Here is a 17,480-nt window from a genome sequence, read left to right as displayed (position 1 = left end):
AACTGTCTAAAAATAAATAAATGGCTTTAAAAAATACCTGAAATTAAGGAAAAGTAATGCGTAGGGTTGTGGTGAAGGCAGGAATGGTGACTTATTGGTTTGCAGTACTGTGGTGGTTCACTCTTGTCTCGAGGTTTGCTGTTGCTGATATTTGCCGGGAATATGCCAACACCTCATCCGTGCGTGTGTGTACAGGCATGTTGTGGCTGTGTATGGGCGTGTTTGAGTGTGTTTATGACTGTTACCACAGTTTTTTTTTTTTTAGTTTGTATGGCTGTGTCTAGGTGTGTCAAGACAAAGCAGCAGAAGCACTAAACACGTACAACACCATCACCACCACCACTAGTACTACAACAGTAGGCCGTCTAGGCGGGACTCGGGTCGTCGGGCAGAACACAGCAGAGGGTGTGGGTTCAGACTGTCTGCAACCTCTCCCTTATCCAAGTCTCGCCTCTCACTCAGCAACACTGAATAAAAAAACTCAAATTACAGCCAAATTAATTAAAACTGCAATGAGAAAATATATGAAATACGTATATATGAGAATTTTTACCTAGTTCCCTGAGTCTTTGGGCCCTCTTGTCTTCGCTCTCCATCTCTTGTCTCCTATCAGGTTCGACTCATGACTATTAAAATTAAACTCACTTGTAAAATCCATACTAAACAGGAAGTCTATAGGCAAAACTAAACTAAATAGCATAAATAAACAATGACTAAAAAAATAAAAGTTAAAAAAATGTTGAACAAAGTAGCATACTAGCAGAGTAAATTAGATCAATGAAAACAAATAAATAACATTACTATAAAATACAGGTAACTCACTTGTAAATACACCAAACCTCTCATCAATCTATATCGGGTTATAAATTGGAAAAAAATAAAAAAATAAAACAGGCATAGCTTAACAACCAAATAACATGAACAAATAAATTGATAACGAATAAAATCTCACTTGTAAATAGTCTTTTTCTCTTAAAACCCTTAAAAACTCTAATATTCCTGTCAAACCATCACAATGATTAGTCTTTAAAATCCCAATACTCATACTACAGCATGTCAAATTTTCACTACTGCTACAGAAGAACCCTTGAACACCCCAAATGCAAATGCCTGTCAAACTATCACTGGTATCTTGGACACATCACTGAAAATTGAAACACACACTTCCAGAAGAGCCTATATAGTATCACTGAAGCCCTATAAACATCTTGAAAACCACAATACTCCTACAGTCTGTCAACAGTGGAGTAATGTAAACATTCATTTAAACCCATTAAATCCCTCAGAAGTAATGAAGCATGTGATGGGCATGGAAGCAATGGGGATACTTTATTGAGATGGCATGGACAGTGACTTGTAATGAATATGATGATGATTGGTTTGTCTATTAATTCTCTTTTGTAATAATTTGAGGGTTCTAAAAAGAACCCAGGGGAGGGGAAGGAAGGATAACAGGACTGGGGAAGGATAAAGGGTATGGACTAGGAAAGGGTAAAGGATTAGGACTGGGAAAGGATAAAGGGTCAGGACTGGGAAAAGTTAAAGGATTCAGATTGGGAAAGGATAAAGGTCTAAGACAACAGAAAGATACACTGTTAGGACTAGGAAAAGATAAAGGGTTAGGGCACTTGGCAAAGATACAGGGTTAGGATTAGGAAGGTCTAGTTTTAAGTGGGAAAGAATAAAAGACAGGAAAAAGGTTAGGAAGGAAGAGAAGAAGAAGAAGGAAAAAAAAAAAAAAAAAAAAAAAAAAAAAAAATAGGAAAGGAGTGGAAAAAAAGTTACAACTAGGAAAAGATAAAAAGGTAGGAAAAGATAGGAAGAATCAGGTATGTTGGGGGAAAAAAGGATTTTGAACATGAAAAAGAAAAATAATTATATATATATATAAAGTTACATAATAAATCTTTCACACAGCTACTGTCACAGTTGCTCAGCAGCATCAAACATTCCACACTTCCACAATCACAAACATGCATACAAATTTATGTTTGAGACTACAGGTTCAGCTGATTGGAACAGGTTATCTAATAAATGCCAAAGTCATCAAAGCCAGACAGGGATAACAGAGTGTCAGTAATTTATGAAAGTACAATCCAAATTTAAGTGACTATGGGTGGGATGCATAGCTTGGGATAACAATAGGGGGTGACAACCCTGTGGATGAATGTAGGATGCAGGATGGGGGATAAACTACAAAGAGGTCTCATGGCAATGAGAACTCCAATCACACCTGTATCAGGTACGGCATTTAACTTAGCATATGAAAAAGTTTTTTTGCTAATGTTTTTTTTATGTAGTCAAATAACTTCTTGAAATAGATCTCTTTGTACCATAACCAATGATGATATAGAATTTTGCCACATTTGGCAAACAATCTGATTCAAGTCTGGAGGAGAGTTGAAGTTGATGGCAGTATCACAGACATGTAAGCTTCAATTCTCCTTGAAAGGTGTCTGTAGTGATGACGGCAGTAGAGAGGAAGGTAATTGCACCTGTAGGTTCTTTGAATTCCTCTATACTGTCGTTATCGCCATACTGGCACCAGGGGCGTGTTAGTGTTTCTTTTCATCCTCCTGTAACCGGTTGCAGTCAGGCTTGTCCTCATGCATGGGACACTACAAAACAGCGACACTTAATGCTAAGCAACAGGCGTCACGTCCTCAGGTGTAGGAAGCCCTCAGACTTTGTGACATGTGGCACTCTGCCCATAGTGGTCAACACGTGCAACGATACAATCTTGTTTCAACACAACCCATTTTCCAGCACAGCCACAAGCACACCTGTGGAAATACCTGTGATATGGGTAGCGTTTTACAAAAAGACAGCTCTCATTAAAAACCAAACAGTGATATGCTTTCAGAAATCCATCTATCTTGACATGAGGTAGAGCTAAGTATCAATGGGTACCAACACCACTAGGGCACTTGTACAATGAGATGGTGACTAATAGCTTTGGTTCATAATAGCATACATTGTAAGACTTCACTGTTATTGTTGAAGTGAGTCTGTTGAGATCTCAGTATGAAGAGCCTCCCTTACAAAATACTTGATTCAACAAGATATGGCTAAACTGAAGTCTTTGTGCCTGTGGACAGAGGACATGAAATATCTTGTCTTCCCACCACAGGTCTCCAAACCTTCAGTCAGGCATCATATTTTGTACTCCTTAAAACTAAATAATAGCTCATGTTTGTAGCTTTGGTTGTGCCACTCACACAGCTAATCCTACATCTGACCAAAACTCCTGAGCATTGTGCAGTTGTCCATCATAACATTTCAAGCAGAAGAGTTCTGGGATACAACCCCAAGGGATTTGTACTGTGGGGGTCAATCCCATAATAAACACTGGAATGTGGATCCAGCTGGTCTGTCACTTTAACAGTTGCTCATCTGAGATCATACTTCCTAACATAATTTACTTGGGCTTGTACAACACAATGCAAATATCCAATACAGAACTTTCAATGATAAATAATTCAGTACACTGGCAAGCAGTACAGGCCCACAGCACATAACAAATCCCAGTGCCATGCAGCATACATGGCATCCACATTAACCTGGTCCAGACCAATACCTTTGGATCAATTAAATTGTATAATATATAAAGAAACAAGCAACCGGTTACAGGAGAATACTGATAAAAAACTGGTATAATAAAAATAGTCTATACAAATTCTGTAGGTTGGAGAGTGGCAAGTTGGGCCTCAAGACTAGAGTACTGTGGTACACCGTATATCACGGAGGAATCCCACCGCCGACCCTCACAGTGTGCTGAAACACTAACCCTCGCCTCTCACAACAACTAATTATCTTGTGGACACTGGCGGGGTCAACATGACTCAAAGCCATAAAAATAACAATGGAAATATATAAATAAATAAGTAAAATATAAAATCAAATAAAAACATTGATTAAAGGATTATTTAGAGTCTAAATTACCCAAACAAGTTGACATTAATGGCTAGAACATTTTAAAAAGATGAATGAAAGAGCAAATACTTTTACTGGCATGATAAATCGTCCACAAAATAATTATAATAACATATTAGCATCTAAATACTATTTTTGCCTGAGATATCTCAGACAATAGGACACTAAATGAGCACTGCTGACCAACTACAAACAATCCAAGCTTCATTTGCACAAATATTCCACTGGACAGAGCATATTAATGTAATACGATCAAGAAATATCTTTCCTTTAACAAAGTACCATTACTTTTTATGAAAAAACATTAACAGCGTGATTGTTTGTAATATTGTGGAAATGTTAATAAGTTGTAAAACTTATGTTTAACCATTAAAAACTTTCCAAATTAACAAAATTTCAAATATTATACCAAATAATACTTTAAGGAAAATAAGTAGATTTTGTTAAATTTTATGCCAAATCTTAAAAAAAAAAAAAAAAAAAAAAAAAAAAAAAAACAAGTCCACAATGCAGCATGTGATTCTACTAATATACAGGACATTGGGTTGCTTGCTCATGATGATCCCAGTTATTGCTGGCTAGGACACATCATCACGCATTGGGAACAACAACAGTGATTTCACTTTGCGTGACACGGACAGTAAAGCCAGTAAGCACTACCAGTATCACAGAACAAGAACATTGTAGTTACCAGTTCATAATATGATCAACTTTTTTTGACTTCACCTTGTAGTACTTGGACAGTTTCACGGGGAAACTGGCACAGACAGTGGTGCAGAGGGTGCAGCCTGGCGGACAGAGCAGATAACAGTAATGACTGCGGCCCTGCTCACTCTTCCACCGTTCAGTAACCCCGCCACCCTGCCCCACAAACTGCTCTGCTTCCCAGCACCACTAAGCTGTTACCAATATGCCCTTGGTGGTCAGGTGACATAGCAGGGACTCTGTAACAGCACGGCAATGTTGCCTCTGGGCAGTATCCTTCTCCTCTGCAGCCACCCAGTGCATGGGCGGCATGGGCAGCTTGGATGGGCAGGGTGGTTCTGCTGACACACGAGGCACTGCAAGCTGGGATGGACTAACAGAGCCACTACAGGAATCAGACCGTGCCCTGCTGGCTGTAATGGTGGTACTAGCAGCAATACTTATAGGAGCAGCGGTGACAGTTGGTGGACTCTGTCGGTTTGGAGCTGGTCGTTGTTTAGCTCTCGGGGATTTGCTCTCACTGCGTGCAGTTACTGGAGACACAGAAGCCTGGTGTCTGCGCTTGCCTGGCCGCATGGTTGTCTGCAATACAAACATTCATAAGCTACCCATCTTACTCCATGAAAACAAAAAGCAAGCAAGATATAATTCAAATTAAGGAGTCTGCCAAACAACCCATCATGCATCAGAATAAGTAACTTAACCTGATCTGACAGGCATCTTACAATCTCCTCAGTCAACAATTCCATAAAGTATCCCCAGTGCAATAAAATCACTTCACCAAAGAATGTGTGGTGGCATAGGACACCAAGGGATCCAAATTTGGACATTCATAAATTATTCACAAGTTGAATGTGAAACAAAACATTTCTAGAGATTTTTTCTGTAGTATTAAAGATGGCACCCATCATAACAACAGCAACAATAACCATCACTTGTTTTTTATCATGTCCTTTTCCCACTAGTATTCCACTTTCCCACTAGGTCCCCCAAGATTGTTGGGGGTGGATAATCTTACCAATAGCACCTCCTAACAAAGCAGTAAAATAATGACATTTAGTGAAGTAGTTTATGCCCAACATATTTTTTGTGTTATTATTTGGCAGCTGGCCTTAGTGTGTCCTACACAGGCTCTCAAAGTTTGGTAGGTGCCTCCCAAAAGATAAGTCCACAATGACAAATCTTGTCACCCCACTAGCAAGCAAGGAGAGTTTGTTCGGGTGTTGGTGAGCATGCGGGCACTGTGAACTAGTACAACATGATGTTGAGGGTCCTTGGAGGACTCGGAGGGAAGGGGGGGTGCAGATCCCCCTGATAGAAGACATTTTGGCTAGGGATAAGATTGGGGGGGCACAACCCCCCGTTAGTTTAGTCTATGGGGGATCTGGGGGATGCAGCCCCTCAGCTAGTCTAGGGTTGGGGTCTGGGGGTCACAGCCTCCAAGCTAGTTAAGGCTAAAGGATCCATAGACTTTTTGTGTGCAAATTTTGCCTCCCTACACCAAAACCCCCGATTCCCCACGTGCCCCCAAGTTTGCTGAGGGGGAATGGAGGGCGGGGGTATTTAAAAATACTGAAGGAAGTGCTACTGGTAAGATTTACCTTGTTAGAGGTAGAAAACATTATTAATTAGAACGGCTTGCCTTATCTTAATACTCATCTAATTCTTTCCAAAAGTTTTGCCCACCAGTGTGATGGAGGTTAAAACTAAGACACTATCTACCTATCAATACCACACTAATGCGTCACAGATAAAGTAAATTAATATTTACGCGAACTGAAACAATAGAACACAAAGTAAACACAATTAAATCATTATTAAAACAACAATAGCCAAAAGAGAAAGTTAAAATTTAACCCTACGGTAGACGCCACACAAAGAAACTGCTTACATGCTGAGAGGTGCCAAAGTCCCCCTCCTGCTGGTTCTTCTGCTGCTGCTGCCCCTTGCCCAATCGACAGCCCGAGGTAGTGGTGGCTGTAGTGACCTTCGTTCCTGCCATGGCGATGCTGGTTGTGGTGGTGGACGTAGCCTGCTGGTTGACGCCTCCTGCAATCTTGCTGTCTTCTGCTCCTTCCGTCCCGCTGCTCTCTGCTTCCAAACACTGGCCACCGACGTCAGGAATCGCTGCCTTGGGGAGTTCTGCTTGCTGCCACTTCTTCATCCGTGGTGTAATTAAAAAAGTGCTGTACACTTCAGTACTGGGAACACCACAGAGTGCGCCTTTCGTATATCACAGTTTGGGAGCCTCAGCCTGTGTCACAAGATGGCGGCGGCAGACAATAGTCCCATCGGCAGAGCTTCCTGTCCCTCGCTCGCCACAGCTTCACTAGTCACTTCCAAATACCTTCTTCCTGACGCTCGCTGTGTGATACATCCACGGCGTTTTCCTGCCGAACCCCAGTGCAGAACTGTACGCCTCAAGCACGCAAAATGCAAGAGCAACTGAGCTACACCTCCTCCGTCCCTTCTCTCTACTCTTCCATTGAATCACAACAAAGGGAGAGAGTTGGTCTGACGTCACAGCCACCCAGAGCTTTTAGACTTTCCTCTGACGTCACATGCATCAGCCAATCCACATAAGGCTCCCTCTGACGTTCTACCCAAGAGCCAATGAACGATCGAGTTGACTTCTTCTTGGTGTCTACTTTCACCTTGTGCAAGAGATTTGAATGTAGTGCTTTTTCATGTTGTATTTCTAGGATTTCATATGTCTCAAGTTAATAGATATGTAGATTCAAGTGATTTCAGAGTGATTAGTATAACAGTGTTTGTGGAACATAAGGATTTATGCGTATTTGTGGCTGATAGGCAGGCGTTGTACGCGGTGGCATCAATGACCTTTGTGAATCATCGGGTTTTGTCGGCTACACTCGGGCTGGTCGGGTTGCTGGGGAGAGAGAGAGAGAGAGAGTCGTGCCAGGCTCCGCTTATGGTTCCTCCTCTATGACCCACACGCACACTGGAAAGTTTGGATTGATATGTATATACTCCAGTTTTCAATGGTTTGGACACATAAATCTCTCTCTCTCTCTCTCTCTCTCTCTCTCTCTCTCTCTCTGGCAACATCAAATTGTAACATCACATATGGAAGTGTTGGGTGTTCTGTCCTTATACTTGTAATTTTAAACAATCCAATATTCAAGTTTGTACTATATAGACTAGTCGATTTACATTACATTACCTAGCTACAACGAGAAGAAACCTGTTATAACACATGCGCATGGTTACTACTGCTTATAAAGAATTGTTGAGAACTATAAATGCTATTGGATGGTAATATGGTGGAATGAAGGTATACATAAATGCTTGTGAAATAGTATAGACCATGAGAGGTTGCCAGCACGATAAATAGAACTTCCTTGGATACACAGGGACGAAGCTGCATCACTTCATCACCACCTCTACTGCTGAAGGCGAAGGGGGGTCTGTGATAAAGGCGCACTTTAACCTTCTCAGCCTCTGGGGCCGCTTGGCAACGCAGCCGCTTCCCCCACCTCTCTCTCTCTCTCTCTCGTCACGTGTCACCCTTGCACCTGCCCAAGCTCACTCGACCCTTATCTCAGAGCTTGTTGAACTTATGATTTCATGGTACTGAAAAAAAAGTTTTCTCTCTCTCTCTCTCTCTCTCTCTCTCTCTCTCTCTCAATACAAAACATACAGTAATCATAGAAGTCTTATCATATATTGCATACTATATAAAGCCCGGGGATGCAAAGGAAGCGTCTCCACAGGATGCGAAGGCTGTGAGCGTCACTTCCTATGAAGCCGCCGCGCCGCTGACGTCACGTCACTCTCCCCCATTTGCCCCTCAGGCCTCTACCAGCTGACCCTGCGTATATCCCCACCATCACCACCATCGCTACCTCCTCAGGCTTATGAAAATTCGTTCTATATACTATGCATGGCCGTATTTCTAAAAAGTTCAGCAGGATTATTTTACAATGCCGCAAGAACGATTTGTCAGGTGGTTTTTTTCTCCTATACCTATACCTAGTTCAATATTAACACCACCATCACCAATACTTTGGATCCTGTAGTAAATGGATAGGTGTGGACCTCACATTTACTTTCTAACCACAGCAATGATTGGCTGGGTTCTTCAACCCCTAAATAACTTCATGTATAGGAAATGCAGCAAAGAGAGAAATGAGGTTACTTATCGGATCAACGCTGATCCACCCATACATTTATGTATGCCTATTCGTTAACTGCCTTAGGAAATTGATTTGGATTCCGTACGTGTATTCTTAGGTTTTTGCTTTATTCATATCCAAATCTCTCTCTCTCTCTCTCTCTCTCTCTCTCTCTCTCTCTCTCTCTCTCTCTCTATATATATATATATATATATATATATATATATATATATATATATATATATATATATATATATACATACATACATATACGAGGAAGAATTACGAAACATAACGGTAACTTTTTAAAGGATGAAAACTAGAGGCTAACAGCTACACATACTACTCTTACTGAAATGACGTCTATTAAACTTTAACTTCCGGAAAATAAGCAAATGCTTCCTGGGTAATCCTAGAACGTGCTATGCCTCACTCACTCGGCCACCCCTTCCGCGGCCTCTCTGACCTTCGCCAGAGAAGCTGGAGCATTGAACAGACTTTTTTTTCTTTACATCGACACGTAGAAAACGGATAAATTCGATAGCAGCCTCAAGTATTCATGCTTATCTCGGACTGAAGCAGAATTGTGAGGCTGTTTGATGCCTCCTTCAACACTTACAAATACATTTCCCTCTCCTTTATATCCTTTATATTATTACTTAAAAGTACAGACAAAGCAGAGAGAGAGAGAGAGAGAGAGAGAGAGAGAGAGCGCAGGATGTGTGCCGTTGCCAGCGACATCAGCGACAACAAAACAACAGCTGATGGTGGACGAAACTTTCCTACAGAAAACAAAACAACGCCACCGCATATATCCTGAACACCTCACCACCGCATACCGTACCTTTGGGACACTAGAGGCTGTGATACACAGCCTGCACGGCACCAACAAACCCTCAAGAAGAAAAAGAAGGTGGACGAGACTGGTTTGGCAGGTCTAAAGAGGCGATTAACTCCACTAATCAAGGTAGAATGGCACACCCTTGTTTGAATAGACAATAATAGTGTTACACTGAGCCTTGCCGAGGATGTTGGCGGCCTTTGGTGGAAAGGTGGGCGTAGCAGTTTAACATACCCAAATAATAGAATGCCAATGTGTTCGGTGCGTGTCTGGTATTATTCCAGTTTTTCATCAGTCTCACCAAGGCTTTTCTGTAAATATATGGTGACAGACTTTTAAAGATTTGTTATGAATTATGTACCTTTCACAGAGTTAAGAGGGACCCACATTCATCACTAGTGCCGATCAGTTTGATAGTACTACTCTTGATGATCCCTGGCCACCACTGCCACACACACTGGATAGGTAAATTTTTACAATAACATGAACAGGTCACTTCGGGATGAAGTAATATTTTTTCTGGTAAATTTTGACCTGTTTTGAGTGAATATGCACTTCGTTTCCGTCGCAAATCTTTTTTTTTTTTAACTCCCCCTCGTTTTTATGGAAACACGTTTTTGCGGAAAAACTAACCAACTCTTTCTTGCTTATGCTAGATTTCGACCTGTTTTGAATAGATAACTCTTTCATTGCAAAATAGCTTATGTCTAGATACTTTTTTTTTTTTCTGACATATATGTACCGGTTTTCAATGATTATACACTAACCTTACCTAACTTGAACCTAATCTTACCTAAACCTAACCTAACGTAACCCAACCCAACCCAACCCAACCCAACCTAGCCTACCTAACCTAGCCTAGCCTAGCCTACTTAACCTAACCTAACCTAACCTATTTTAAACTAACCTAACCCAACCTAACTGTAATGGGTAAGATATTCATAGAAAGTCATTACCTTATTGGTGGTCCAGTCCTTCCTCATTGCTGGAGACATCACTGAGAGAAGATGGCTGGATAAATTTTTACAATAACATGAACAGCTCACTTCGGTGAATAGCAAAGAAATAATGCACGCTACACCCAACACACGGTGACATCTTCCTAAGACTGATTCAAATATTTCAAATTGAACCACTTTTCTTGCCACACGTTGAAATATGACACTATGATTGGCTGAATTAATTTAATTTTTTTTATTGGCTACTGTTTTTGTGTTGAAACAAAAGAACCAATCACCATCATAATATATCGTGCTTGTGCAAATAATGTAACATACACACACATGAACGCACACAGCAAAATGGCGTTCCTCAGTGCCCGCCTGTCCATGGCACGTGGTGGTGTCTCGCCTCCTGCCATTGACACAGCAATGAGATTAATCTTGAAAAAGTTAATAAATAACAATTTGCGACGTGAATGCAAATTGATGAGAAGAACAAGGTCTTTAATATGAGAAGGGTAACGAAAGCCAACTTGCTGTTCATGCTAAAGTAAAATAATACCTTCATTATTCCATATAGATGTACTATGTCTAACTATGAATGGAAGGTATTATTGGTAATGTACAGAGTTGGATGTGACTTAAATGTTTTCATGTGTGACTTCTTTGGATCTGGTGCAGTTGTGACTTTGCTAATCTATTTTCAGCCAATGCAGTTCGATGTGCAGCTTTGTAACTCAGACTTTTCTCGGTGCTAAATTACAAAGTAAACTCTAGCACAATAACAGAAACATGCTTATATAAGACAGAGAGACACATATTTACTATTTTTTTTTATTTTATTTTTTTTTTTAGTTAAAACACAACTAAACTGATATTTATAGGTCATCCTCCTCTTCCTCCATGTCCTTCTGGTTCATCTTCTCCAGCCACAGCAAATAGAAAAAAAGTTGTCTTTGATCCTGTTCAAAGTGGCAGAAAATGGGCAGCATGACTTTGTTTAGTATAACTTTTTGAAAACATTTATGAATTTTTGACTTTGCAAAGTCACAAGTCAGTGCCACGATGCCCAGCTCAGGTAATATACGTACTGTTCAAGTGAAAACATCCAGAAAATATTGAGTATTGTAATGTTCTTATTGGAGGAGAAGGTGAAAAGAAACACAGGTGCAGGGAGGTGAGTTTATTCCCGACTAGTTTTGTTGTACAGTAAGCCCCTGAATTTAGCGAAATCCAGCTTAGCAAAACCCTTATTTAGCGACTGTCTGGAAAAAGGCCAAGCCCTCAAGTTTAGCGATTTTCTCTCATATTTAGTGAATGTACCGCGCTACACTGTCCTGCCTCCCGCTCGCTCTGAGCTAATTGTCCCGCCTCCCGCTCACTCTGAGCCAATCGCATGTCTGTTTGGCCGTGACGTCAGCCCCACAGTGCCTCCGGCATTCCCGCTCGACATGAGCTATTGTGTGTGTTAATCTAGCGTGTGAACTCATTTTTTGTGCTCCCATCCTCGCTGTTTAGCGAATTTCGCTATCACCATGGCCTCCACTAGTGGTTCTGGGGTGCTGATTCTCATGAAGGTGGCGATGTTGCTGCTGTAAATGGGGTTTCGAAATGGGGACTTTGGGCGGACAAAAGACTGATTGGTATTTTTCCCTATTTAAAGTAGTATTAAAATTTGGTGAAATCCCAATTTAGCGATGGTTTCGGCAGACTAATAGGATCGCTAAATGTGGGGGCTTACTGTATGCTTCTTCAGTTCCCCTGAAGAAGCATACAGCAAAACTAGTCGAGAATAAACTCATCTCCTTGCACCTGTGTTTCTTTTCACCTCCTCCTCCAACCTGTCTGAATGTCTGAACAATGTTCTTATTGTTATTGTGAAGTTATATTCACTCTTATGGTCACTTTAAGATTTGTTGTTGTTTTATAATTTGGCAATTTAAAGATTTGTGTTTTAGGTTGGGATATTATGAATCTTGATAATCTTCATTCAACAAACTATACTACTGGATTACTTTCAGTTTGCTTTTGAAGGACCACAATGGGGGACGACTGGAAATCTTGGACATATCGGCAGAAAGTGATCATACAGTTGGAGGACATCATCCGGCAGATTCCTGGAAACCAAAGAAATGCCCATGACATTGAGCTTCAGGTGCTCAAGATTGAACAAAACTAATATAATATAGATGTTATTTCGAAGTTCACTTGTAAAGCTAATTGCATGATTTGCCTGTGATTTCTCAAGTGCACTTATTGATGTATATGTCAACTATTTCTGTTTGCTTAGAAGAAAAGATTGAAAGCTAATAAATTTTTTTCTAGGTTTTTCAAAGAGCCACCAAGAAGGACGAGTATGTGCAGCTGATGACGCGCATAATGATGCACATGCAGCAGGAGATGGCTCAAAGCACCACACAAGCCAACAACAATCCTCACATTCCTGAAATTCTTAATCGCCATCCTGGACCTTCTCAGATAAATGGCCCAAATACTCCCATGATGAATAATACTATGAGTATGCATGGGTCACCTAGGATTGGGCAGCCAATGCCACCTAATCTTCCAACGCAGGGAGGTGAGATGGGAAATTGGACAGCTAACAACCGGCGTATCAATGAGATGCAGATATCAGGTGTGGGAAAGAAACAGCCAGCCCTGACTATGTCTCAGCTAGGTGGCCAGCAAGGTAAGATGACACAGATCCAGATGACAATGGGTGCTCAGACTGGGGGTAACGCACCCATGGGTCAAGTGGTTGGACGTGGAGTTGGAGCTGCTGCCACCATGCAACCTCGTGTCCCTTCCCCAGGATTTCCTCGCCAGGGGACTCCAACCCCTACCAGCGCTTCACCTGCACCCTCGTTGTCAGCCCCCAACAACCAAGCATCACCTGCATTTGTGAGTCCCTCCCCATCCTCGAGTATGGTTCCTTCACCTGCTGGAGGAGGTAATAGTGGAGGTATGGGTCGTGGAGTGGGTCATCTAGGGGCACCATCTCCTGGAATGATAAATACTCCAGGACAGACACAGCAACCCTCTCCAGCACCTGCAGCCATGTCCAACAGCCAGGTGGAGGAAGCTGCTTATATGGAAAAACTACGCCGCCTCAAGAAATACGTGGCACCTCTTGGCCGTATGATACAGCGCATGTGTAATGATGAAGGTGATAAATCTAAAAAAATGAAGCAATTGTATGACATGCTGCAGAATCCTACACGTCGCATGCCTATGGAAACACTCATAAAATGTGAGAAGGTTCTTGAACGTCTTGAAATTCGTGAAAATGAGGTTGAGGCACCAGTACCGCCAAGTATGGAGACCTGCACTGCTGCCTTAGAGGAGATGCTAACCACAGTGCTCAAGTCTCCCTGTGCAGCTCACACTCTGCACCGCACACTTTCCCCAGCCCTCTCTGTTCTTTTAGGACCAACCTACTCCACCCATCCAGCATCCCTTGCTCCAGCCACTCGCCCACTTCAGCCTCCCCCAGAGACGCCTGACATCAGTGACATTGTACAGGGAGAAGTGGCTCGACTCAATGCTCGATTTAGGATTAACCTTGACTGCCAGATGCCACCAGGAAGTGATGAATTGACACTGATATGCCAGCTGGATGACCCTAACTTACCATGTGTTCCTCCCATTACCCTCACAGTGCCTGCCTCATACCCAGACAAGCCTCCTCGTTGCCACTTGTTGGCCGTTGACTATGAGAGCACGGAATTTTTGCACAGCATCCGTGAGAGCATGAATGAGCGTTTGCAGAGTAGGCCACCACACTGTTCTCTGACCATGATGCTGCATAGCTGGGAGATGAGTGTGCGTCAGGCCTGTTCTCCGCAACCTCCACTTGCTGCAGCCTTGACAATTGCTTCCCCTGTCTAATATTAGTCTTGTGAATCAGAACCTGTGACATAGTGAAGGGAGATTGGTGGAGTTGAATGACATCAATAGATAATTGAGTTTGACAATATTGTGTTGTAAAAATCAAAGAGTAAATCAGTGACAGTAGTAAAACCTACCAAAGAAATCAGATAAGAAATCCCACTGAAATTTAATGAATATGAAGAAATGTGAAAAGAGATTAAAGGAGTTTTGTAGAAAGTCTCATATGGAACTGTGATTTAGCTAGAATGGAAAGTATTTATTACTGTTAATGCTGCACTATAAGAAGGAACAATCAAACATAACTTGATACATGGATGCTTTATTTAGAATTATTTAGTTTTGGAAAACATTAAGCACGTGTTATGATATACTGGAAAAGAGCCACGCTTGGGGATTGTGCTGTCCCATCTCTGTTTCTTTTTATGTTCAACTTTATTGTAAATTCATAGTTAGTTTTTGTGCAGACAGTTGTATTATCATGTTTGTTCCAAGTCACTCTGTGTGTGTGTGTGTGTGTGTGTGTGTGTGTGTGTGTGTGTGTGTGTGTGTGTGTATATATATAATTCATCTCACCTCAGTCACCTGCTGCCTGCTGGTGTTTGTGTGTGTGTGTGAAGCTTGTTTGTCCACTTTATTTCTACAAAACATGCCAAGTGGAAAGTGCTTTTATTTCCTAAAAAAAAAAAAAAAAAAAAAAAAAAAAAAAAAAATGTCTTTATCAAAGTGATTAAATGAACACACTAATACTTTCTTATACTAATTTTCATGAGACCTTCTTCCCCATGATATACTTTGTTATACAATTTTAATTCTATTTTATTTATTTACATTCATTTTTTTATGTAGGAATGAATCCAGCCAAAGAAAAAAAAAAAAGTTGATAAAAATGCCCACTGAGATGCCATGCCAAGAGTCAAAAGGGTTTGGCTGAAACTCAGTATGGAAAGCCAGGATTACCAGTAAAGCAGCCTTGACATCTTTACAGTTGTAGGTGTGCATGATTGTTTGAAGTTGATTTAGTGAATCACTCACTGAACTAAATAATGATCTGGTTCAGATTTCTGGTGCAGCCTTCTTTAGTTCCTCCTGGATGGCTTCTGCCAGTATCTGGAATCCCTGCAATGAAATTTTTTATTCTCTCTCTCTCTCTCTCTCTCGAACTGATAAGGCAGAGATAGGAAGAACAAAGAAAAGCTGGAAGTTATTGGATTAGATGAGAATAAATAGAACAAAATTTTGTCAAATAGAGGTAGAAGGAAGGAAATGTAGCCACTTTATGCTTGTAACTTACTTTGATTTTTAATGATTATGCAGCCACTACATACAGTGCTTACCTTGTCTACTGAGTCTTGGGATATCATGGAGAAGCTCACTCTGATATATGGGGAAGGCTGAGTTGAATCAATCAAGAATTCGCATCCGGGCACAATGAAAAGGCCCCTCTTAAAGCAACGCTGTATTACCATTTCAGTCACATCTTCGAGTCTCAGAACCTGAGGGAATATATGCATACAAACTTCAGCAAATAGATGAGGCAAATTCTAAATTAACTTTTGTTAGAGAGGTGTAGGGAACAAGTTAATTTCATAAAAAGGGATTCTGCAAGAAGCCAAAGCAGGCCTCGTGTGGCAGTCCTTGTATGAAACATATTTATCTATGTACTTTCTTAACAGCTCTCATCCTTACCATAAATTTGTCAAATCTTTTTAAGTTTTGTAATGATTCAGCACTAACAACTGATTATTATTATAATCATGTGTCGTCGCTTACCTTCAACCACAAGAACATTCCATCAGGCTTCCTCCACTCACACAGACCTGCATATAACAATAAAAAGTAAAAATGAAAATCACATAAATAGACAGGAATACTACTTCTTAGAGAATTTCAAATTCCAATCTTCAAGAGCACTGCATTGTCAACTCCAAAGCATACATGTATATTAGGAATTCACAGGAACATTATCATCTTCTCAACAATGAAATGGCCAAATGGAAGTATAGAGCAAAATTCTGAAAGATCTACAATTGAGAACAAGTGAAATTGAGTCGTCCACATAATTATTTACTTTTAATTAGTGAATTCATTACAAGAAGAACACGTCAACAGCAGCAGTCACTCGGCGCCACAGTCTGGCCTCTATCACCATCAGTCAATACCAAGGATTCTATATTATATATTCCTTGGTCAGGACTCAGAAGGGATCGAGCCGATCGCCACTCCACACTCACTCACCAGTTAAGTGTTTGGTGGCCGCTTGCAACGCCATGTCACGTAATTGCTTGTACTTCATGGCGTTGTTCTTGTTCATCTCTATGTAACCCTCGCGACCCAAACTGCTTAGGAGCTCGGAAGTGACCACCTGTCAACATACATCTGTTCATTCTGTTATTCGTGCTCATACTCCCACCACACTGTTATCAAAGACCGCAATGATGATAAGTCGAATCATGTTATTCTTACTAATAAGGATGTAGTCACTCACTTCAAATGTGAAAACTTTGAAATAACCACAATTTTCAATAATGATGTATGTAAGTTAGGAACGGCCCTTTGTCCAGGTCATTTATTACTTTCACGTACCTGGGAGAATGGTGAAGCATGACTCATAATCAATGCATGCTGTATCATTAATTTCTTCACGAAAGGTTGATCAGCCGTTATGTAGCCGAGCCGGACGCCAGCTCCTATAGTTTTAGAGAATGTGTCCACGCGTATCACTCGCCCTTCTGTGTCAAGGCTCAGGAAGGATGAACGAACCTGATCAGAAAAAAAAGTCACTATGATTAAAAATGCTTCATTCAGCAAACTTGATTCAAGTTCAGCACCTCAAATATTTGTGGGTCTGTATTCTGAAATCACTCTCTCACCATGGGGTTTCCCAAGGCTTAAAAGTGTGTCTCCTGTACGATGTAGAAGTACAAGTAATCGGACACAGATCCGTAAAAGCACCCTTGAAAACCCGTGTGACTTCAACTAGAAGTATGTCAAAATACGGTGAGTTTGAAGGAAGAAAAACAGCACTTGATGAAT

At 41.0% G+C, this 17,480-nt stretch overlaps 3 protein-coding genes across 6 annotated transcripts in view; 1 reads left to right on the top strand and 2 right to left on the bottom strand.

The window, feature by feature from the left end:
• Positions 1-1,867: 1,867 nt before the first annotated feature.
• Positions 1,868-8,141, bottom strand: LOC123515722. The gene is made up of 2 exons (XM_045274561.1): positions 6,530-8,141; positions 1,868-5,220 (listed from the first exon to the last, which is right to left on the bottom strand). Exons 1-2 carry the CDS (start codon positions 6,800-6,802, stop codon positions 4,828-4,830), a joined length of 666 nt encoding a protein of 221 aa, XP_045130496.1. The 5' UTR covers positions 6,803-8,141; the 3' UTR covers positions 1,868-4,827.
• Positions 8,142-9,466: 1,325 nt separating this feature from the next.
• LOC123515716 (mediator of RNA polymerase II transcription subunit 15-like) lies at positions 9,467-14,621 on the top strand. Of its 3 annotated transcripts, XM_045274550.1 has the most exons (4): positions 9,467-9,741; positions 9,986-10,080; positions 12,578-12,711; positions 12,882-14,621. In XM_045274550.1, exons 3-4 carry the CDS (start codon positions 12,598-12,600, stop codon positions 14,442-14,444), a joined length of 1,677 nt encoding a protein of 558 aa, XP_045130485.1. In that variant the 5' UTR covers positions 9,467-9,741; positions 9,986-10,080; positions 12,578-12,597; the 3' UTR covers positions 14,445-14,621. The 3 variants fall into 3 exon arrangements, with proteins under 3 accessions (XP_045130485.1, XP_045130486.1, XP_045130484.1); XM_045274551.1 differs by lacking the exon at positions 9,986-10,080 and having other exon boundaries at positions 12,591-12,711; XM_045274549.1 differs by lacking the exon at positions 9,986-10,080 and having other exon boundaries at positions 9,468-9,741.
• A 129-nt stretch (positions 14,622-14,750) lies between these two features.
• LOC123515719 (kynurenine/alpha-aminoadipate aminotransferase, mitochondrial-like) overlaps positions 14,751-17,480 on the bottom strand; it is a 5,874-nt gene continuing 3,144 nt past the window's right edge. For both annotated transcript variants that reach the window (XM_045274553.1, XM_045274554.1), the window contains 5 exons: positions 17,031-17,207; positions 16,683-16,809; positions 16,218-16,264; positions 15,782-15,940; positions 14,751-15,563 (listed from right to left, as the gene is read on the bottom strand). In XM_045274553.1, coding sequence (XP_045130488.1) covers positions 15,501-15,563; positions 15,782-15,940; positions 16,218-16,264; positions 16,683-16,809; positions 17,031-17,207 — 573 coding nt within the window. In that variant the 3' untranslated portion in view covers positions 14,751-15,500. The remainder of the gene's footprint in view (positions 15,564-15,781; positions 15,941-16,217; positions 16,265-16,682; positions 16,810-17,030; positions 17,208-17,480) is intronic.

The sequence above is a fragment of the Portunus trituberculatus genome, chromosome 39, assembly GCF_017591435.1.
Source record: "Portunus trituberculatus isolate SZX2019 chromosome 39, ASM1759143v1, whole genome shotgun sequence".
NCBI lineage: Eukaryota > Metazoa > Arthropoda > Malacostraca > Decapoda > Portunidae > Portunus > Portunus trituberculatus.
Note: the sequence above shows the minus strand (reverse complement) of the source record. Positions and strands in the feature narration are given on the sequence as shown.